The sequence below is a fragment of the Mustelus asterias genome, chromosome 6, assembly GCF_964213995.1.
Source record: "Mustelus asterias chromosome 6, sMusAst1.hap1.1, whole genome shotgun sequence".
Taxonomy (NCBI): domain Eukaryota; kingdom Metazoa; phylum Chordata; class Chondrichthyes; order Carcharhiniformes; family Triakidae; genus Mustelus; species Mustelus asterias.
This window is the reverse complement of record NC_135806.1, coordinates 32,238,312-32,262,651: the sequence shown is the minus strand read 5'-3', so window position 1 is coordinate 32,262,651 and position 24,340 is coordinate 32,238,312. Positions and strand designations below refer to the sequence as shown.

Genomic DNA, 24,340 nt, shown 5'->3' with positions numbered 1-24,340 from the left:
ACTGCAAACCATGACCAAAGAGCGTAAAATCCTGGTCCATGAGTTGCAGTTTGCTCATTCCACCACACTGGCATCCCAGACTGAAGTTCACTTGCAACAGCTTGTAGATCATTTCTCCCAGATCTTTGAGGAGTTTGGACTGCCAATCTACATCAGAATGATCAAAGTTATGGATGAGAATGTAGAAACTGCACCTTCCATCAACATTAGCATTCTGGATTCTCATTCTGGATGTCGTTGACAGCTCCACAACCTAGGATTAAAAATCACCAGCAACATGTCCCCTGATACCAAGATCGGCAGCAGGATTGCCAACATCACAGCTGTCATGTCAAAGTTGAGAAGTTGAGTGTGGATCAACAGCAAACTAACTGAAAATAACTGAAAATGCTTTTGTTAATCAGGACTATGTTCTCAGCATCCTCCTTTTTACATGGAAAACATGTCCAAGCCAAGAAAAGAGGGCCCCACAACGTTTGCCATCTTGAGTCTGCAGTAACTCTGTGTGCTGAATGGATGACAACCTCATTCCTACAGACATGGTTATCAGCACAAGACCAATAGGTCGCCCACACTGTGATACAAGGACACCTGCAAGTGAAAGTTGACTGAAATTCGAGTTGATGCATGGGACGTCCTTGCTGCTGATCAGTTTGTCTGTTGACAAGCAGGTAGAATAGGGATGGTGAAAGGAGAGGACAAATAAAATGACCACATGATGGAAAAGTGAGCCTAGTGGAAAGAAAAAAACATCACTCACCCTTGGGCCACTGCTATTCATCTGTGCCAGCTAAGAGATTGCTAGTCGTGAATAAACCTCTACAATCACAACTAAAAGTGAGGGAGTGCTGCTCGGGCTGCAGTAGAGTGTGACAGTTGGTGTCTCAGTGAGGGAGTGCTGCTCGGGCTGCAGTGGAGAGTGACAGTTGGGGAAGTGTGGGGAAGTTTTTTGTTTTCTTTTTTTCTTGCTGGTAATGGCTTCAGGGATGGCAGTTCAGGCAGTATGCTGCATCTCCTGTGGGATGTATGTGGTGAGGAAATCCAGTAGTGTTTCAGGAGATTTTAGTTGTAAGAAGTGCATTAGATTGCAGCTTCTGGAGGAGCGTGTAAAGGAGCTGGAGGGGGAGGTAGAGGAACTCCGCATAATTCGGGAGGCGGAGGTGGAAGTTGATAGGAGTTATAGAGAAATAGTAACTCCTAGAAATGAGGCTTGGGTCAATGCCAGGAGGAGGGGTAAGAAGCAATCGGGAAGACAATCCCCTGGGGCGGTTCCCCTCCATAATAGGTTTTCGGTGCTGGAGGCTACAGTTGAGGAGGAATCAACTGAGCATAGGGAGCAGATCTCTGGGGGTGAGCCGAGTGAGAAAGCTCAGGTGGTTAGGGGCTGTAAAAGACTGGGCCTTGTGATTGGGGACTCCACAATTAAGGGGACAGATAGGAGGGTCGGAACTAAAGGTAGGGACTCAGGGTTGGTGTGTTGCCTACCAGGGGCTGGGGTCCGGGATGTGTCTGACAGGGTATTCAGGACTCTTAGGGGGGAGGGAGATAAACCACAAGTTATTGTACATGTGGGGACACACGACATAGGGAGGATAGGGGAAGGGGATATTAGGCAGGGATTTATGGAGTTGGGGTGGAAACTAAAGGCCAAGACTGACAGAGTGGTTATCTCTGGACTCTTGCCTGTACCACGGGATAGTTTAGAGAGGAATAGGGAGAGGGAAGGTTTGAATTCATGGCTGAGGGGATGGTGCAGGAGGGAGGGGTTCAGGTACTTAAGCAATTGGGGCTCGTACTGGGGAAGGTGTGACCTCTATGAGAAGGATGGTCTACACCTTAATCAGAAGGGGACCAATATCCTGGGGGGTAAATTTGCTAAGGCCATGCAGGGAGGTTTAAACTGATTCGGGGGGGGGGAGGGATCCTGAGTAGTGGGGCTGAAAGTGAGGGATGCATGGATGGGGACTGCAATGCACGGCATTGCAGAGGTGGGGTGGAGCAGGGTTTGAAATGTGTATACTTCAATGCCAGGAGTATTCGCAATAAAGTGGGTGAACTTGCAGCGTGGATCAGTACCTGGGACTTCGATGTTGTGGCTATTTCAGAGACATGGATAGAGCAGGGGCAGGAATGGATGCTGCAGGTCCCGGGGTTCAAATGTTTTAGTCGAAGTAGGGAAGGAGGTAGAAGAGGGGGAGGGGTAGCATTATTGGTCAGAGATTGTATCACAGTGTCAGAGAGGAGGTTTGATGAGGACTTATCTGTTGAGGTAGTATGGGCGGAGATTAGAAATAGGAGAGGAGAGGTCACCCTGTTGGGAGTCTTTTATAGACCTCCTAAAAGTTCTAGAGAGGTTGAGGAAAGGATTGCGGAGTCAATCCTGCTTAGGAGTGAAAGTAATAGGGCAATTGTTATGGGGGATTTTAACTTGACTAATATTGACTGGAATTGTTATAGCTCTAGCTCGTTAGAGGGGTCAGTTTTTGTTCAAAGCGTGCAGGAAGGTTTTTTGACTCAGTATGTAGACAGGCCAACTAGAGGTGAGGCTATATTGGATCTGGTGCTGGGAAATGAGCCAGACCAGGTGCTAGACTTGGAAGTTGGTGTGCATTTTGGTGATAGTGACCACAATTCGGTTACGTTCACCTTAGTGATGGAAAGGGATAGGCATGAACCTCGGGCCAGTGGTTTTAGCTGGGGGAAGGGTAATTATGAGGCTATTAGGAGAGAATTAGGAAACATAGGTTGGACTAGGAGATTACAGGGACTGGGAACGTCCGACATGTGGAGTTTTTTCAAGGAGCAGCTACTGCGAGTCTGTGATAGGTATGTCCCTGTCAGGCAAGGAGGAATTGGTAGGGCTAGGGAACCGTGGTGCACCAAAAAAGTTTCTTTGTTGGTTAAAAAGAAAAAGGAGGCTTATGTTCGGATGAGACGTGAGCACTCGGGTAGTGCACTAGAAAGCTTTAGATTGGCTAAGAGGGAGTTGAAGAGCGATCTTAGAAGGGCTAAAAGGGGACATGAGAAGACTTTGGCGGATAGGGTTAAAGAGAATCCTAAGGCGTTCTATAGGTATGTCAAGAACAGAAGGTTGGTTAGGGCAAGTTTAGGGCCAGTTATAGATGGCAGAGGGAAGTTATGTGTGGAACCGGAGGAGATTGGTGAAGCATTGAACCAATATTTCTCTTCGGTGTTCACGCAAGGGGACATGAATATAGCTGAGGAGGACACTGGGTTGCAAGGGAGTAGAATAGACAGTATTACAGTTGATAAGGAGGATGTGCAGGATATTCTGGAGGGTCTGAAAATAGATAAATCCCCTGGTCCGGATGGGATTTATCCAAGGATTCTCTGGGAGGCAAGAGAAGTGATTGCAGAGCCTCTGGCTCTGATCTTCAGGTCGTCGTTGGCCTCTGGTATAGTACCAGAAGATTGGAGGTTAGCGAATGTTGTCCCATTGTTTAAGAAGGGGAACAGAGACTTCCCCGGGAATTATAGACCGGTGAGTCTCACTTCTGTTGTCGGCAAGATGTTGGAAAAAATTATAAGGGATAGGATTTATAGTTATTTGGAGAGTAATGAATTGATAGGTGATAGTCAGCATGGTTTTGTGGCAGGTAGGTCGTGCCTTACTAACCTTATTGAGTTTTTTGAGAAAGTGACCAAGGAGGTGGATGGGGGCAAGGCAGTGGACGTGGTATATATGGATTTTAGTAAGGCGTTTGATAAGGTTCACCATGGTAGGCTTCTGCAGAGAATGCAGATGTATGGGATTGGGGGTGATCTAGGAAATTGGATCAGGAATTGGCTAGCGGATAGGAAACAGAGGGTGGTGGTTGATAGTAAATATTCATCATGGAGTGCGGTTACAAGTGGTGTACCTCAGGGATCTGTTTTGGGGCCACTGCTGTTTGTAATATTTATTAATGATCTGGATGAGGGTATAGTTGGGTGGATTAGCAAATTTGCTGATGACACCAAAGTCGGTGGTGTGGTAGACAGTGAGGAAGGGTGTCGTAGTCTGCAGGAAGACTTAGACAGGTTGCAAAGTTGGGCCGAGAGGTGGCGGATGGAGTTTAATGCGGAGAAGTGTGAGGTAATTCACTTTGGTAGGAATAACAGATGTGTTGAGTATAGGGCTAACGGGAGGACTTTGAATAGTGTGGAGGAGCAGAGGGATCTAGGTGTATGTGTGCATAGATCCCTGAAAGTTGGGAATCAAGTAGATAAGGTTGTTAAGAAGGCATATGGTGTCTTGGCGTTTATTGGTAGGGGGATTGAATTTAGGAGTCGTAGCGTTATGTTGCAACTGTACACAACTCTGGTGCGGCCGCACTTGGAGTACTGTGTGCAGTTCTGGTCCCCACATTACAGGAAGGATGTGGAGGCTTTGGAGAGGGTGCAGAGGAGGTTTACCAGGATGTTGCCTGGTATGGAGGGGAGATCCTATGAGGAGAGGCTGAGGGATTTGAGATTGTTTTCGCTGGAAAGGCGGCGGCTAAGAGGGGATCTTATTGAAACATATAAGATGATTAGAGGTTTAGATAGGGTGGATAGTGATAGCCTTTTTCCTCTGATGGAGAAATCCAGCACGAGGGGGCATGGCTTTAAATTGAGGGGGGGTAGTTATAGAACCGATGTCAGGGGTAGGTTCTTTACCCAGAGGGTGGTGAGGGATTGGAATGCCCTGCCAGCATCAGTAGTAAATGCGCCTAGTTTGGGGGCGTTTAAGAGATCCGTAGATAGGTTCATGGACGAAAAGAAATTGGTTTAGGTTGGAGGGTCACAGTTTTTTTTTAACTGGTCGGTGCAACATCGTGGGCCGAAGGGCCTGTTCTGCGCTGTAGTGTTCTATGTTCTATGTTCTAAAAGCATTAAATCCATAAGTGACGTACACTGTGAGTGCAGCCCTTAATCTCCCAAGATGGACAGATGCCTATTAAACTTTAATTATTGGGGTGCTACAGAGGTCGATACTATTATCTCACCTTTTTACAATCCATATTGTTGACTTGAATGAAGGAACAAAGTGTATAATAGCCGAATTTGTTGACAATACAAAGACAAGTGGAAAAGCAAATTGTGTGGAGAACACAAAGAGTCAGATTCCGCTGCTGGGATCCTCCGGTACCTCCTGCTACATCTTCCATGGTGGGTCTCAAAGCCAAAGGGTTTGGAAAATGATATAGATTGATTAATAAAGTGATAGAATATACTTTGGAAAATTGTGAGGCTGGGCGGAATAGTGGTTAGCAATGAGTTCAATCCCGGCCTTGGATGACTGTGTGGAATTTGCACATTCTCCCCGTGTCTGTGTGAGTTTCCTCCAGATGCTCCAGTTTCCTCCCACAGTCCAAAAATGTGCACATGAGGTTGATTGGCCATGCTAAATTGACACTTAGTGTCTAAGAATGTGTGGATTAGGTGGGTTAGCGGGTTAAATAGGTGGAGTAATGGGGATATGACCTGCGTAGGATGCTCTGTTGGAGAGTTGGTGCAGACTCGATGGGCCTAATGGCCTCCTTCTGCACTGTAAGGATTCTATGATTCACTTTGGTAGGGAGAATTGAAATGGAGACAACAGAATGGTGAGTACAGCCTAGCTATGATTGTAACACTACATTCTGCACTCTTTCCCTTCCCTATGTACAGTATGCTCCATCTGTATAGTGTACAAGAAACAATACTTTTCACTATATGCTAATACATGTGACAAACAAATCAAATACAGAAGGATCTGGATGGCCTTGTACAAGATTCACTAAGTTAGCATAAAGGTACTCCATGGAAAATATGAAATATTGGCCTTTATTGCAAGGATGTTGGATTATAAAAGTAGGGAAGTCCTGTTACAACTGTATTGGATGTTGGTGAGACCACACCGAGAGTACAGTCCATATTTGATCCCCTGATATGAGGAGCGATATACGTGAATGGGATTCCAGTTCAGATAAGGTTCACTCGGATTATTCCCAGGAGGGTTAAAGAAAGAACAAAGAACAATACAGCACAGGAATAGGCCCTTCGGCCCTCCAAGCCTGCACCGATCATGTGTTCCTAACTAGACCATCCGTTTGTATCCCTCTATGCCCAGTCTGTTCATGTGGCTATCTAGATAAGTCTTAAATGATCCTAGCATGTCTGCCTCATCCACTTTGCTTGGTAGTGCATTCCAGGCCCCCACCACCCTCTGTGTAAAATACGTCCCCCGCATATCTGTATCGAACCTTGAACTTGTGACCGCTTGTGTTTGTCATTTCTGACCTGGGAAAAAGCTTCCAACTGTTCACCCTATCTATGCCCTTCATAATTTTATAAACTTCTATTAGGTTGCCCCTCAACCTCTGCCTTTCCAGGGAGAACAACCCTAGTTTACTCAAACACTCCTCAACATCCTGGTAAACCTTTTCTGCACTCTCTCCAAAGCCTCCACGTCCTTCTGGTAGTGTGGCAACCAGAACTGGACGCAGTATTCCAACGTTCTATATAACTGCAACATCATATGCCAACTTTTATACTCTATGCCCCGTCCAATAAAGGCAAGCATGCCATATGCCTTCTTCACCACCTTTTCCACTTGTACTGCCACCTTTAAGGATCTGTGTACTTGCACACCCAGATCCCTCTGTGCGTCTATACTCCTGATGGTTCTGCCATTTATTGTATAGCTCCCCCCTGCATTAGATCTACCAAAATGCATTACTTCGCATTTATCTGGATTAAATTCCATCTGCCATTTCTCCGCCCAATTTTCCAGCCTATCTATATCCTGCTGTATTCTCTGACAATGTTCATCACTATCCGCAACTCCAACAATCTTTGTGTCATCGGCAAACTTACTAATCAGACCAGCTACATCTTCTTCCAAATCATTTATATATATCACAAACAGCAGAGGTCCCAGTACAGAGCCCTGCAGAGCACCACTAGTCACAGACTTCCAATCAGAAAAAGACCCCTCCACTGCTACCCTCTGTCTTCTTTGGCCAAGCCAGTTCTGTACCCATCTAGCTAGTTCACCTTTGATCCCATGAGATTTAACCTTTTGCACCAGCCTGCCATGAGGGACCTTGTCAAATGCTTTACATTTGTCTTATGAGGAAATGTTGAGGCAGTTGATTGGAGTTTTAAAGATTGAGAGATGAAATTATTGAGACTCGTAGGTTTCTGGCGGGCTTGACCTGATAAATGGTGAAAGGATGTTTTCTCCTGTGGAAGAGATTATAACCAGGTTCAAGAATAAGAGGTCTCTTCAGACAGAGATGAAAATAATTAATTCTCTCCTCGAAGTTGTTAATATGTGGAATTTTCTTCCCTAGAAAGCTCTGGAGGATGGGTCATTGAATTTATTCAAGACGAACATCGATAGATTTTTGGTAGACGATCTGGGACTATTCTCTGTAGTAGAGATGTTGAGAGATTTGACAAGTGTTCAAATATGTGAGTAGTTTCAACAGGGTAGGAAGGGAGAAACTGTTCCCATTGGTGGATGAGTTGAGAACCTGAGGACCAATTGAAGGTGAATGGCAAAAGAACCAAAGGCAACATAAGGAAAAACCTTTGTTTACAGTGAGAAGCAGGGAACTTGCTTTGGATTCATGGTTGCATCTTGCAGCAATTTCACAGAACAATCTGCTGGTCAGAAATGCAACCCATATTCCTGCTTTAAACGGATCTTAGGAGGAACCAGAATTGCATGCTGAAAATAGGTGGGCTTCACAATTCTAGTGCGATCCGTTGGAAAATCGGACATGAGTTAAAGCACACCTTGCTTAGAATATGGCCCGCAGAATGTCTTTGCCTTCACCTCAAACACTCTCCACCCGAATCTTAACTCTACAATCCTTGTTCAGTTAATATTGGCACAGTTTTAACAGCAAAGTGCCTGTTGTGTCATTGAGAATGCAGATAAAAGATTATTTTTGTTGATTTGCCAGTCAGCTGAAAAATAAGACAGCAAGATGTGCCTTTCCAGCTGTGATTTTCAATGGAGAATTCCTGTTTGCCACTGGACTGTCTGCATTTCTATAGTATAATATAGATTCATTCATACCTGTATGTTGTGGATTATGGGGCATTGGCAGAGGTCCAGAAAAAGGTGATGTGAATGATTAAATATGAGGTTTTATAAAAACTATTGAATATTCATCATAAAGTGACAAATATATATGATGGAAGTTTTCTCTAATTATTAAGTGAGTGATAATAAAGATTTCTATTTCAGTTATCATGGGAAAATAAACTCAATTTGAGAATACAATCCCCAATCACAGGTTAAAAATTCCAGATGATACTGTCATCCTATCCAATAAAAATGGAATTTGACTTATTTGGTTAATGTAACCACCCTCAGAATGAGTATTTGCATGTTCGATTGTCATTAAAAAAAAGCTTGACTGCTGCAATAATCACTTGTTTTACTACCCTATAGTTGAGCAAGAACAATAAACACTTCAGCAAACGGTAGCACAGTGGTTAGCACTGCTGCTTCACAGCTCCAGGGTCCCGGGTTCGATTCCCGGCTCGGGTCACTGTCTGTGTGGAGTTTGCACATTCTCCTCGTGTCTGCGTGGGTTTCTTCCGGGTGCTCCGGTTTCCTCCCACAGTCCAAAGATGTGCGGGTTAGGTTGATTGGCCAGGTTAAAAATTGCCCCTTAGAGTCCTGGGATGCGTAGGTTAGAGGGATTAGCGGGTAAATATGTGGGGATAGGGCCTGGGTGGGATTGTGGTCGGTGCAGACTCGATGGGCCGAATGGCCTCCTTCTGCACTGTAGGATTTCTATGATTTCTATGATTCTATGATTCATAGAGTGGGATTGGAGACAAGACTTGTGTGGACCCATTAGTCCAGAAGTTGAACTATAATTGTGAACCATCCAACAGCATGCAAATTTCTTAATCTTCTTACTTAGGATGATTTATAACAGACTAATTCAAACTGCTTAGTTCATTTAACCAAAAAGAAAATGGTTAATTGTGAGGAAAAGGTTAAATAACGCAAGTATCTATATGTACACAAACTTGGAATGAGCTGTGTAAAAACTACGCAGTTGTATGGAAGGTGGTTTCACTGAGTTAAATCTTAACAAGATGATAATACTATGTATGGTCAATTTGAGTCTATCTTATGAAACCAATTTCAGTTCCTTTCCGTATCACCAGTACCTTCTGCACACCTTGAGTATTGCACATTTTCTAATATCCTTGCGCTTCTGGCCACATGTGCACAATGTCCCTCTTAAGGACCATGATTTGATTTGGCCTACTTCTGCAGAACTTCCTACATATATCAGTTTTTGCTCCAAGGCTATAGTCAATACCAATCAATATGAAATAAGAAAATTTGTAATGTGTACAAAACCATGACAAATAGCAATCCAAATCATTGCGCAAAATGCAACCTCAGTAATTTCATGAGATACGTGACTTGTTTCCATTTGTGAATTAACGCTCCTTAATAATGCGGGAAACAAAACTTTGAAGAGCACCATCATTGGGTGGTTTTGATCATTTTCTATTTCAACAGTGATGACCATTGCAAATACAAAGCCTAAATTATTCTTTTTTTCACTAAATATTGAACATAATGTGTTAATTCCCCTTTTGGATGATGCATTGAACTATGTTTGCAGCTATTTCTTGTTTTGAACCTTTTAGAACTCCAGACAAGCTTGATTGACCAATAGCTAAAATGGCCCATTGTGTTCAAGAAGTATTGGGACTGTGTATTTTGAAACTCATTTTCAAGTTGTGAGAGTTTTGAGTCTAGTTAATTTGGCATTGGTCCAGGTCGTGTTACAGGGGTCTGTGAATTCATTGAGCTTCATTTTACGACTAACGGACATTTTTGTTCAAAGGTTCCAGGATGTCTTGGAAATAAGTTATTGATTTACACATACATAAAAGATTAAACAATAAAGCTGTTAATGTTGAATTATTTGTTCATAGTTCATTGTTTCAAATTAGCTATTTTCAGAGTTTACACTTTTTAAATAGATTATTCAATGTCACATGTCTGACACTTTCTGCCTCTTTAAGTATTTAGAACAAAGATTCTAGATCAGTCAAATTCAGGTAATTCATGAATGCAAAAAAGAACATCTCTGCAGTTTGAATCATCTTGCATAATAGGCTGTAGAAACTACAGGAAAACATGCTGGAACTCCATAGAGGGAAGGTATTAAGAAAAGAAATGCAAACTGGGGGAATCTGGTATCTTCATACATAATTGTCGGACTGGAAAAGCAATCTGAATGTACAGTACATGTCAACAACCCGTATGGATAACTTAGCATGAAAACTAGCAGGCTGAGCTCTGTTTTAATGTTAGTTGTTTCTTCCTGTTGTGCACTCAAAAGGTGAAACTGTGGTGTTTTTTTTTCTTTTCCTATCATGTCCTCCGATTGTTATTAACTTTCCAATATTCTGTGTTTCATTGATAATGCTGGCTCTGTGGATTCAGCTTCAGAAAAGAGAGCGCTCTTGCAGGGCCTACGTTCAGGTAACTTAGCCATGGTTTTATTTTACTATGCCTACTCACCATTTAAAAACCCTTTATGCAATGGCTTTTTTACCCTGTGCTTTGTCTCTCCCTGAGGCTTACTGACTGCTAAATTATCTGCCTTAATTTTTTGCTTTGTAGGTTGGCTCATGGAATCAGACATAAGGTGTTTGTTTTCCCTTCCTTTAAGCAGGCCATTCTCTGCATGCTGGTGCCCTCAGTAGTGGCTGCAGTCCCATAAAATGAAGTATTGCAGCAGCAAAAAATAATTTGTGCTATTCACAACAGCCCATCTGGTGCTGCTCGAGTTTCCTGTTACGGTGGCCTGGTATTACTATGCACCGTCTCACAAAGCATAGATATTTTTATATGTGAAAATCTGTGCGAAAATGAAAAACATGAAATCTTCATGGTGTAGTACCTGTAGGGAAATTGCCTTCCATCCTTTAGTTGCACACTAATTGTTGTAATTGCTTCAATATTAGAAGGTTAATTGCATTGAATCTCTTTGGATAAGCATTCAGAGCACTGCATAAATACTAGTGGTCATGGTTTCAGCTGTGCTGCTTGCATAGAAGATAGCATAAGATGATAGTGTGCAGCCCTTTTATACTGTGACAGCTATTGCTGAACACAACCAGCTGATTGATGGAATTGATGGAAAAGGAGGTGGTTTCATAGGGAAATAATTTGGCCCTGATTCTGTGATGATCTTATTTGGGTGTCCCTTGGATAGGGAGGGGAATATTAAATCAGGAGGTTCTTGCTTGATCCCTACCCATCATAGAATCCCTACAGTGCAGAAGGAGGCCATTCGGCCCATTGAGACTGCACAACTCTTTGACAGAGGATCCCAGCCAGGCCCTCTCCCATAACCCCACGTATTTATACCGCTAATCTCCCTAGCCAACCCATCTTGGGACCCTAAAGGTCAATTTAGCATGGTCAATCCACTTAACCTTCACATCTTTGGACTGTGGGAGAAAACCAGAGCACCCAAAGGAAACACACACAGATACCGAGTGAACGTGCAAACTCCACACAGTCACCCAAGACTGGAATCGAACCCGAGTCCCTGTTGCTGTGAAGCAGCAGTGCTAACCACTGTGCTCCCCCTGATTGTGGCTTATATGTAAGAACAGCCACTTTGGCAAGGTGCCAATGCTCAGTATCTAAGTACAAAGAGGGTCGGAGAGAAAGCTTAGGAGAAAAAATGGTAAAGATCTTCCAGAACAGCAAAGAAGTAGAGAGCATATTCTTTACCCTGCCCATACCACAAAACAACTCCAGCATGCTTTGGGGAGTGGGTGGGTTTCTTCTAATATGGTGTGTGAATTTAATCACTTGCTTATTGCCTGTGGGCTTTCAATGCAGATTGCAGCTCATCACCACACTGCATTCCACTCGGTGTTTATTTGCAAAAACCCTTGTGTCTGTTTTTTGAGCTAACCAGCAGTAATGTGATCGGAACTACATTTTGAGAAGCTGTGCTTTGTCTGACCCTTTGCTGTCATTTTATCATGTAACCTTTTTAGAAAATATCACTTAATAACCAGCTAAAACTTAGAATCGGAGGAGGCAGTCTTTCAGTCAAACGTGTAACTTTGCCACCATACATTAAAATAAAAGTTTATGTACCAGAACCCTGTTGCTCAGAATAATACTGAAATATCAGCACTTAAACAGAAAAATAGAATTTTCTTTCTTTTTGAATGAAGCTAGTCCCTTTTATGTTAGAACTTCTCATTGCCCCAAGTCCCCCAAAAGCTAGATAACATCTGAGTCCCTTAAATCCAAAGTATGTTGGGAATTCTGACTGTTATTAATTGGGGTTGATTAAAGTGTAATAGACAACAGAACAAATTGTTGTGCTGTCACACACAACGCATTCATTTTGTGCTGTGCCTCTGCCTTGGCTGATGCGACTGAACCAAAATCATTTTAATGCCAAATGAAAGGCGAATTAATGAGGACGCTATTTCCCTTGTTTGACCACTGTTTGTCGAGGAGTTCTGTGGTGCGTGACAAACAACTTTCCGCATCTTCTAATTAACTTTGCCTTTTTGACTTCTGATATCATCCTGTGAGGGCCTATTTGGCTTGACATCCTTTTTAAACTGATTGGAATAAATTGGCAAGCTGTATACTAGCATGCTGGGTACTGAAATAACTGGAATAGCATCAAAGAATGAGGCAGAATGGTAATAATTTGATTAATTATTGTAGTAATAATTGTGCGTTAAAGTCAGGTATAAATTATTTTTTTCAGATTTTTCTTCAATTACTGAGCCTGTTATATGTAATATTACATTATACTCAAAATATCAAATTATTTGATTATCTCACCAATGTTGAAATTGTAAAGGAAGGACTAAGGTGACCTGAAGGAATAACAGCCATGGTGCTGTTTCCAGAATCTATGCAGAGATGCCAGTCGTTCATTGCAATCTATTGTAGAAATGTGTTTTAAGAAATAATGGATGATATGAATAATTGTACCTGTTTAACTGAATGGGGAACTAGAATAGCCAGGTCAAATCTTTTAAATGGATTAGCTTCAGATTATTGCCAATTTCTGTTGCTGTCGTCTTTTCTTTTTCCCTCTAATCCTTTTGGTGCTTTAGGAAATTCCTGTTTTTACTCTGAAATGGTAAAGATAAATCACTTTCCTTCATGGGTGGCGCAGTGGTTAGCACTGCTATCTCACAGCGCCAGAGACCCGGGTTCAATTCCGGCCTTGATTTATTATCTGTGTGAAGTTTGTACATTCTCCCTGTGTCTGCGTGGGTTTCCTCTGATGTTCCAGTTTCCTCCCACAGTCTAAAGATATGCAGGTTAGGTGGATTGGCCATGTTGAATTGCCTGTTAGTGTCAGAGGCTTAGTAGGGGGTTATGGGGATAGGGCCTGGGTGGGATTGTTGTCAGTGCAGGCTCTAGGCTCAAATCGCCTCCTCCTGCACTTGTAGGGATTCTATGAATAGTACTCAGTTTTTTTGTTTCCTGAGGGTATCTTATTCGGGCGGCACGGTGGCACAGTGGTTAGTACTGCTGTCTCACAGTGCCAGCGACCCAGGTTCAATTCCTGGATTGGCTCACAATCTGTGCGGAGTTTGCACATTCTCCCCGTGTTTGCATGGGTTTCCCCCGGGTACTCTGGTTTCCTCCCACAGTCCAAAGATGAGCGGGTTAGGTGGATTGGCCATGCCAAATTGCCCCTTAGTGTCAAGGGGACGAACTACAGTAAATGCATGGGGTTATGGGGATAGGGCCTGGGTGGGATTGTGGTCGGTGCAGACTCGATGAGCCAAATGGCAGCCTCCTGCACTGTAGGATTCTATGATTCATTGGTTCTGAGTGGTTGAATACTTTATCAACAAATGGAAAACAATTCAAATGTAACATTTTAACCAATGGTCAAAAATATATTAGTATACAAAAGAAATGCTGTAATACATGCACACACTTACTGGTATATCCATCAAGGAGTGTGCAGTGAAGGACTGAGGAAAGTGTTGTTTTGATTGCTGCTGTTTAGACCATGTGAGAGTGCATTCTTCAATCCTAGTATTTACATTTAAGGGTAAAGGCTTTGTTGTTTAATCAGCATTAATAGATTTTCCATAATCTTGCTCGTGATTAATTTTAGAATGTGCAAATATCAGGAATATGTTTCTGAGGTGATAGTTGGTCATCTTTGACATTATTTACAGAAACAGAAACATCGCTCTCAAATTAGCACAGCTGTTTTCTCATTTGACTTCTATATCATTCCTTATTGTTTCTGTCTCTTTTTTTTTTGCAAGCCTGTGTGGATCTATTTTATTCTCTGTGTCTCTTGCACGTTATTTTACTGATATATTGAATATCTATCTCATCAGTTTTGAGGTAGAAGATCGATATGACTGTCAAGATCGAAAGACTGAGTTGGGAGCTGTAACCAGGGAGAAACAATGTTAGGATTTGAATGTGGGAGAGAGTGGGGCAGCACCACATTTGGAAAACAGTCAGAAATATGACTACAGATACTCAGTTGCTGGGAGCACTTGTAGCTTTATAGAATGTAGAAGTACTGGGTTACGAAGTTTGGAAGCATTGACTAATACCTGCGTGTGAGAGGTGCTAGTTTGTTGAACCACTGAGGAGACAACGAACAGAAGTTGTCAGTAAGACAGAATATACCAAGAGAAGCTGGAAACTTAACACACTGAGGGATTACAATCATTGGGTGAGGAGAGGTAAATATTGGGAATACAGAAGGTGAATGAAAGCATTGAGGGCACAAATACCAACTGGAAGCACTGAAAGGTATACAGGCATTAGTGATGGTAACTATTTTCTGAGAACACTGGGGAGGGAGCTATGAGCACCCAGAGATAAGTTGGAAATTAAAAAGCATGATCCACTCTGAGGGGAAAGATGGCAGCTGAATTCAAAATCAGGGTAACTGAGGTACACACTAGAGACCCAGTTCATGGACGAAAAGAAATTGGTTTAGGTTGGAGGGTCACAGTTTTTTTTTTAACTGGTCGGTGCAACATCGTGGGCCGAAGGGCCTGTTCTGCGCTGTAATGTTCTATGTTCTATGTTCTACAGATATGCTCCTGTTCCTGAATCATGGCATAGTGGTGGACAAACCCAGAAGTTAGCATAGGCACTGGCTGGAAGCAGAGTGGAAATGTTGTGGCTGAATCAGCAGCAATAGAGATGGGATAGTTTGGTGTGGCTGAGCTTGAGACTGTGTAGGCCAGAATGAGCTAAGCTTGTTGGAGGGAACCAAGGGAGTGGCTTGGTTGCTAGAACTTATAAAAATCCGTGGATGGAGTCAATATGTAGAGGAGGGGCTTGTCGTGATTGCTTGATAGAAATCAGTCCATATGCACAAAACACAGGCAACAAGCTGTCAATCCAAACTGAAGCTTCAGCCAAATTCTCCATATTGAGCTTTAGACTTCCTTTCCTAGAAATTGCTTCTCAGAGAATTATATTGTGATACTCTGAGTTATTCAGTTTTTGTGGGGGATTTCATACAGATGTAACATTTCAAGGTAGCAACTGAATTAAAGGTGGGGTGGCATTGAACAAGTTGCCATTTTCTGCTGCTTCCCCCTTATTGATATCTTTATTAATTTGTCTTTAGTCAATCTGATATCTTAGTTGATTTAGGATAATCATGAATTTTTACACTACAGAAATGTGACAAGAGAGTGAATGTATATATAGTTCAGCAAATCATTCTTGACACTGGGATAAGGCAGAAAACTCACTCTTCACTCTGAACATTCGGGCAGGTGACCGTTCCATGTTATACTGTTTAGATGTCAACAGGTAACGTTCCATGTTATACTGTTTAGATGTCAGCTATGTCTCCCATCTGAACTCTCACTTCCGAGAAAGAAAATTGTGCATTCAGGTCCCACTAAGAGAAACAAACACAATGGACCATAACTTCCAAGCTCCCCAGTGTGCATTGGGGGTGTAACCCGAAGATGCTTTGGGGAATCCCCTACGGAAGCTCCCAGGTGAAGGTTTGCACAGCAAACTTAAATGTCCCCTGGCCCATTGACCTGCACTGGGAGCCATCCAAAAATGTGATTTAGGTTGCAAACTTTGGATGGTTCCTGCTGTATTACACAAATAGTTACAATAGCAGGACTGATCTGCTCTAATCCCCCCTGCTCCTCCCCTACAGGTTTGACCCTGACTGACACCCCTGATCTCTGACTCCCCAAACCCCAAGATCTTATGCACTGGTCTTAGACACCTATCTTCTCCATGACCTGTCAATTTCAGTGGACGTTTTAACTTACGGGGAAGGACTGTACTGCCTGGATTTCATCCAGCCTGATTCGGATGGTCAGGTGAGAAAGGTGTGGAAGAAATTTAGGGTATGTAATTGGGCACAGAGTGGCAATCTAAGCTGATTGCCACTCCTAGTAAATTATGGCCCAAAATCTAGACTTATTGTAGGCACCGACTTTCAGATGAGAACTTAAACCTGCCTGCTTCCCAAATGAATCCATCAAAAGTTCCATGGCATGATTTTTTTTAAAAATAGGGGAACTGATCAACATCAGTAAAATAATTGTGATTGTCACAGTGCTGTTTGTTGATCCCTCCAGAGAACAAATTGGCTGACGAATTTCCTACAACAGTGACTAAAGCTGAGCTCTCAACCCCAAACCCCTCCACAGCAGGGTAGGCACTGCTGCCTCACAGCACCAGGGACCCAGGTTCGATTCCTGGCTTGGGTGGATGTGCGGAATCTGCATGTTCTTCCTGTGTCTGCGTAGGTTTCCTCCGGGTGCTCCGGTTCCCTCACACATCCTAAAGACTTGCTGGTTAGATGGATTGACCATGCTAAGTCCTCCCTCGGTTTACCCAAACAGATGCTGGAGTGTGGCGATGAGAGGATTTTCAGAGTAACTTCATTGCAGTGTTAATGTAAGCCTATCTGATCCTGCCACTGTTTTCCAAGTGTTTTGCTATAAAATCTTTGATAATCATAGAATCATAGAATCATAGAAACCCTACAGTGCAGAAGGAGGCCATTCGGCCCATCGAGTCTGCACCGACCACAATCCCACCCAGGCCCTACCCCCACATATTTACCCGCTAATCCCTCTAACCTACGCATCTCAGGACTCTAAGGGGCAATTTTTAACCTGGCCAATCAACCTAACCCGCACATCTTTGGACTGTGGGAGGAAACCGGAGCACCCGGAGGAAACCCACGCAAACACGAGGAGAATGTGCAAACTCCACACAGACAGTGACCCGAGCCAGGAATCGAACCCGGGACCCTGGAGCTGTGAAGCAGCAGTGCTAACCACTGTGCTACCGTGCCGCCCCCTTAATAATGATTCCAGAATTGTCCCCACTACTGACCTCAGGCTTACTGGTCTATAATTCCCTGTTTTTTCTCGACCTCCCTTTTCAAATAGTGAGGTTGCATAGCTATCCTCCGTAGGAACCGTTCCAGAGTCTATAGAATCTTGGAAGATGACCTCCAATGCATCCATTATTTCTTGGGTCACTTTCTTCAGTACTCTGGGATGTAGATTATCAGACCTTCAATCCTATCAATTTCTCCAACACCATTTATCTACTAATACTAGTCTCCTTCAGTTCCTCCCTCACTGAACCCTGTATTCCCCAACATTTTTAGTATCTTACTTGTGTCCTCCTTTGTGAAGACAGAATCAAAGTTGGTCAGCCAGTCCTTTGTTCCCCGTCATAAATTCCTCTCTGACTGTAAGGAATCTACATTTGTCGTCACCAATCATCCTCTCCTCACAAACCGATAGAAACTTTTACAGACAATTTTTATGACCCCTGCAAGCTTACTTCGAATTCTAATTTGCTCCCAATCCTCAGGTCTGGTGTTTTTCTTGGCCAATTTGTATGCCTCTCCCTTGGATCAAATACTATCTCTAATTTCCCTTGTAAGCCATGGTTTGGCACCTTTCCAGTTTTACTTTTGCACTGGACAGGAATAAACAATTGTTGCAATTCACTCATGGGCTGGGCTCCTTGAATGTTCTTCCACCCTCCAACTTTGAGATCATCCAAAACTCAGCTGTCCACATCGTAACTTATTGAATTATGTTCACCAGTCTCTCAATTCTGTTCACTCTGAAGCTTGCACATTGGATCTTAGCCTGTCAACAGTTTGATTTTAAAATTCTCACCCTCATGATCAATCCCTTCATGACCTCACCCTTCTCTGTCTATAAACTGCTTTAACCCCCTGTTAAGACCCAGTCCAGAAACTCTAAGGTGTTTTATGAAGTTAGCCTGGACCCTAAGTTTTACATTTGATTTTGGTTTTGGCATGGGTGAACATAAGGTGTTTCACTCCGGGTATGATTCAAATGATCCACTAGGAAGCTTTTATCAAATAAAGTTTATTTAAGAACACAAGTCAAAATATAACAAAAAAATTAGCATAACTTTTGCCAATTACAAGACTTAAACATAACACAGTATACTCCAATTTATCTCTGTTGTTCCAAGTTAAACACCATTCCACAGACATACACCCCTCCTCAGACTTGGCACAGAAACAAGTATGCTCATGTGATGCTGGATTTGCAGCTTCTTAACACCGGGTGTGAATTGGTCCTTTGAATGTTGGATCAATTCTCTGAGGCTCCCCAGTCCTGGAACTTATAAATGACCTGGATGAGGAAGTGGAAGGATGGGTTGGCAAGTTTGCTGATGACACAAAGGTTGGAGGTGTTGTGGATAGTGTAGAGGGATGTCAGCAGTTGCAACGAGACATAGATAAGATGCAAGACTGGGCAGAGAAGTGGCAGATGGACTTCAACCCAGATAAGTGTGTGGTGGTTCATTTTGGCAGGTCGAATAGGATGGAAGAATGTAATATTAAGGGTAAGACGCTTGGCAGTGTGGAAGAACAGAGGGATCTTGGGGTCCGGCTTCATAGGACGCTCAAAGCAGTGTCACAGGTAGAGGCTGTGGTTAAGAGGGTGTATGGAATACTGGCCTTCATCAATAGAGGAATTGAGTTTAGAAATCGGGAGATAATGCTGCAGCTGTATAGGACCCTGGTCAGACCCCACCTGGAGTACTGTGCCCAGTTCTGGTCGCCTCATTACAGAAAGGACGTGGAAGCCATAGAACGGGTGCAGAGGAGATTTACGAGGATGTTGCCGGGATTAAGTGGTATGCCTTATGAGGATAGGTTGAGAGAGCTCGGTCTATTCTCCTTGGAGAGGCGAAGGATGAGAGGTGACCTGATAGAGGTGTATAAGATGTTGAGAGGTATTGATAGAGTGGATTCTCAGAGGCTTTTACCCAGGGCTGAAATGGTTGGCACGAGAGGCCACAGGTTTAGGGTGCTGGGGAGTAGGTATAGAGGAGATGTTCGGGGTAAGTTTTTCACTCAGAGGATGGTGGGTGCATGGAATCGGCTGCCGGTAGTGGTGGTGGAAGCAGATTCGATTGAGTCTTTTAAGAGACTTTTGGATAGGTTCATAGAGGTTAGTAAGATAGAGGGTTATAGATGAGCCTTGAAGGTAAGGAAATTGTTCGGCGCAACTTGTGGGCCGAAGGGCCTGTTTGTGCTGTAGCTTTTCTATGTTCTAACTTCCAGAAAGCCTCTGGAGAAAGACAGAGAGATACTGCCTCCTGCCACCAACTACAAGCAGCAACTGAGAAACAAACTAAAAACTGGACTTTTCTGTAAAATAAAAAAGCTGTCCCGAGGCATATCACCTGACCTGTCAATTATCCCCAAAATCAAGCTCCACTCTGCAACTCTAACGGACCATTAAAACCACAGGGCACTGCATTAGTCCAGATTAAAATCAGCATGATAGCAATTACGCTGCCTCAGAAGCAAAAAGGATACCAGTTATAGACAACACGGTGCCAATAAAATGCTTGGGCCTGCTTGAAATGTCCTGCAGAGAAACACGATTGGAATATATTTCTGAAAGACACAGTGCCGTCACACTTACAATCTCTGAAAACTCTGTGTTCCTCCAGGTCTGGTGCCTAATGCATCTCATTTTCTCTGCTTACCATGGGCAACCGTGCCTACAGCAATCTATTCCTATGGTCTGGAAATTCTTTCCTAAACTTCCCCACCCTCATTTTCTTTAAGACCATTCTTAAAACCTACATGACCAAGTTGTTGGTCACGTATCCAAATATTTTTTGCCATTGGCTTGTTGTGGGAAAAATGCCACTTGTGAGTCAGACTTGAAGGTTTCAACAATACAGTTTTATTTAACGAAGCTTCGTGGAGAAAAGGCACTAACAAGCAGCAAAACCTTCTCTCAATGAGACAATAGGAGCGATTCATCTTTATACCCTTTACACAATAGATGGACCGGACATCTAGCCATTATCACATCGTTGTAATCAAGTAGGTGATCGATCGTTAAACGCATCAACACATCGTTATAGACAAATACAGACAGATACAGTCATAAGCATGTTAACATCGCATTGTTCTATGAATGGATACATTTCCTATGTCAGTGACTATCAATGACTTTACTTTCAGTCCATTCATACAGTAGTTTACAGTAATTGGTTTTCCTGCAGTTATGTATTCCCGATCCCACCTGTAGTTAATCTCATTATCTATCCCTATTGTCCTTATCTTTAAGCCCTGGCTGGCTTCCTGTAAGACTTGATTCCTGCATGTTTAACTTTGGATAGCTGTCTGTCCTTTATGTTTTAATCTCAGGTGGCTGTTTGTACTGAAAGTTAGTGTCTGTTTAATGTCTCTTTCCCAGGTGACTGTTTGTGTGCCAGGCCACCATCTTATGTGTACCCATCTGTGTATTTTTCCTCCTTCAGGCTCATCGGCACTTTTGTCTGCTTATGCTGCTGTAAGGATTTGAGGCTACTGAACTATTTTAAGGATGCTATGTGAATTTGCGCAATTGCTTTTTTTTTATAAAATGTTTTTATTTATCCAGTCTGGTTTACTTATACATTTCCTTTGTAAACAATGAGTTTCTGTAGTGAGGAAGCTTAAATATTTTTATGTTTCTTGCTCATTAAAAACAGTTCATTTTGCATCAATAAGCCACTGGTACTTGTTTGAGCTATTAATTGAATTACTTTGGACACATAATATTGGCATGTAGCATTATTATTATCATCACAGCAAGTGAAAGGACCAGAAAAAGGGTGTTCAAAACAGGTGGGAATATGTGTATCTTGGCATCTGAAGTAATAATATGCATGCAGAATTTGAGGACATGATCATCAATGTAAGAGTATGAAGATAGAGTCTACTTGTCCATTTATGAGAATTGACTGAAAAGAAAGTTACACCATTTTCTGCTTATTAATATTGCAACTGATACTTCCTTTTATGAAGCTGGATTTGTAGCTTCTTAACACCAGGTGTGAATTGGTCCTTTGAATGTTGGGTCAATTCTCTGAGGCTGCCCAGTCCTGTATCTTCCAGAAATCCTCTGGAGAGAGACAGAGAGCTGCTGCCTCTTGCCACCAACTACAAGCAGCAACTGAGAAACAAACTAAAAACTGGACTTTACTGTAAAATAAAAAAGCAGTCCCTAGGCATATCACCTGACCTGTTAATCATCCCCAAAATCAAGCTCCACTCTGCAACTCTAAGGGACCATTAAAATCACAGGGCACTGCATTAGTCCAGATTAAAATCAGCATGACAGCAATTACGCTGCCTCAGAAGCAAAAAGGATACCGGTTATAGACAACACGGTGCCAATAAAATGCTTGGGCTTGCTTGAAATGTCCTGGATTGGATTTGTTTTTCCCTAAAGAAAGATGAAATTGCATTAAAATGCTAAAAATGTATCTTGCTCACTCAAGTGCTCTGCTTGAAAAAGTTTATTGGAAAAGTCAAAATGTTCCTCAGTGAGTACCAACAAACTAGTTCAGCCAGCCTGCCTGAATGATAATAGCTGCATTTGAGGCAATGGCTTCTTACCTTGGGCAAAAAGAAATTCCATTTTATTAGCCTGCTCGAGCGAAAGCAGATTAATAGGCAGCTAAAGTTCCCTGTCATTCCAAATGTTCAATGCAGGAAGATTGTTTCTCATGCCTTGATGTATATTGACTGTAAATACATCAGAATTATATTTACGCATTCGCCTTCTGCACATGTCTAGTTTGAACCTGCAATAAGGAGAACATTGTTTCTTATAGTGAAGAGAAGAATTATTCTGAAACTCAGCTTTGCTTTACTGACAATCCTTGTAGACATGAGAGGTATGCAAGAATGGCTGCAATTGCTCTTCTTCCATTGTAGGGATCTGTTCATCTTCCACTTCATGACTCCCCATGACGATGTTGCTGAGATTATGTGGGCTGTTGTGGCATGTATCCATGGCTGTCCTCAAGTGGGTAAAATTGAAATCCTGTGTCATTCTTTTCCCTGATCTGCAGGCCATGGTGGAGACGGTTAACAACCTTTTGCAACCTCAAGCCCTGGAGGCATGGAAGGACCTGATGACAAGTGATCAGCTGCGAGCAGCCACCCTGTTACTGGATACAGTGGAGCAAGGTGCCTTTGTCCTTGCTGACAATCTGCTCAAGACAGACATAGTCCGAGAAAACACTGACAACATATGTGAGTGTCTTGTCAAAACTGTATTATGGTCAAAACAGTTGAGAAACCACTTCACAGCAATGCTTGATAGTTTCAGAGGACATTTATTTAATCTTCTGTAAGAGAACAGCCAATTCCTCATACCATGATTTTTTTTTATATAAAAGAGTTTAAATTACAGAAGTTCCAGAAAATATTGATACAAGTAACACAAAGGTTTCTGAGAAATATATTGAGCATGTGCAGCCTGAACTATATGTTCAACTATTTTACACTAAGTCTGCTTTAAAAAAAGTCTTTCATAAAGGTTCAATCAAATTGGCAGAAGTGTTCTCAGTGCCATGTATGGAACTTCCTTCACAATCATAACCAGTATTAAAAGGCTATTTTTGTAGTGCCACCATTGCTGCAGACTGGTGTTGCCCTTTGTAACCCACAGAAGAAATCAAGTAGGAAACTTCTTGGTCCAACATTTAGAATTTAATCAAATGAGAGCAGGGAGGATAACAGGCCTCAAGGGCTTTTTTGAGGCAGGAATCAAGGCTCGGACCATTTCCCAATGTTGTAATCATAGAATCCCTACAGTGCAGAAGGAGGCCGGCCGTCCAGCTCATCGAGTCTACACTGACTGTCTGACAGAGTATCTTACCCAGGCCCTCTTGTCCGCCCTATCCCACAAATTTACATGGCTAATGTGGGTTTACTGCTAACCTACACATCTTGGGGCACTAAGAGGTGGGTAATTTCGGATGGTCAATCCACCTAATCTGCACATCTTTGGACTTTGGGAAGAAACCCATACAGACACATGAGAATGTGAAAACTCCACATAGGCAATCACCCAAAGCTGGAATCGAACCGAGTCCCTGGTGCTATGAGGCAGCAACGCTAATAAACTGTGCCAACTCGCCTCTTATTTGGCCAGGCCTGCTCATCATGTTTTCCTCCCTCGGGATGAGGGGTGAGCTGGAGTTGAGACTGCAACCTCGCAAAACAGGGCAAAGGCTGAGATGGAGGCAGGCAGGCGCCCAAATGGCCAGGTTAGAAGGCCTGTCTCTGTTCACTGGGACGTCATCCCAGTTCTGTAGATGAGTGTGAGACCCTCAACTGCCGACACAACTCGTCAACCCCACAATTCCCAAGCTCTCAAATTGGAATTCCATTGTACAGCTGAATAAACCAACCCCCAAAACTGAATGCTGGTGAATTTAATTGTCCCTTATCTTTTATACATAGAAATATAGAAGATAGGAGCAGGAGGAGGCCATTTGGCCTCTCCTCCATTCATTACAATCATGGCTGATCATCCAACTCAATAGCCCTGCTTTTTCCCCATAACCTTTGATCCCATTCGCCCCAAGTGCTATATCCAGCTGCCTCTTGAATACATTCAATGTTTTGACATCAACTATTTCCTGTGGTAATGAATTCCACAGGCTCACCACTCTTTGGGTGAAGAAATGTCTCCTCACCTCTGTCCTAAATGGTCTACTTTGAATCCTCAGACTGTGACCTCTGGTTCTGGACTCCCCCACCATTGGGAATATTCTCCCTGCATCTACCCTGTCTAGTCCTGTTAGGATTTTATAAGTCTCTATGAGATCCCCCCTCATTTGTCTGAGCTCCAGCGAAAACAATCCTAACCGCGTCAATCTCTCCTCATATATCAGTCCTGCCATCCCCGGAATCAGCCTGGTAAACCTTTGCTGCACTCCCTCAAGAGCAAGAACCTCCTTCCTCAGAAAAGGAGACCAAAACTGCAC

At 42.9% G+C, this 24,340-nt stretch overlaps 1 protein-coding gene across 3 annotated transcripts in view; it reads left to right on the top strand.

The window, feature by feature from the left end:
• The window catches only part of LOC144494796 (adhesion G protein-coupled receptor L3-like), a 978,643-nt gene that overhangs the window by 770,319 nt on the left and 183,984 nt on the right, over window positions 1–24,340 (top strand). For 2 of the 3 annotated variants that reach the window (XM_078214145.1, XM_078214146.1), the window contains exons 10-11: window positions 10,463–10,501; window positions 22,415–22,598. In XM_078214145.1, the coding sequence (XP_078070271.1) occupies window positions 10,463–10,501; window positions 22,415–22,598 (223 nt within the window). The remainder of the gene's footprint in view (window positions 1–10,462; window positions 10,502–22,414; window positions 22,599–24,340) is intronic. The other variant, XM_078214147.1, reaches the window with a different exon arrangement.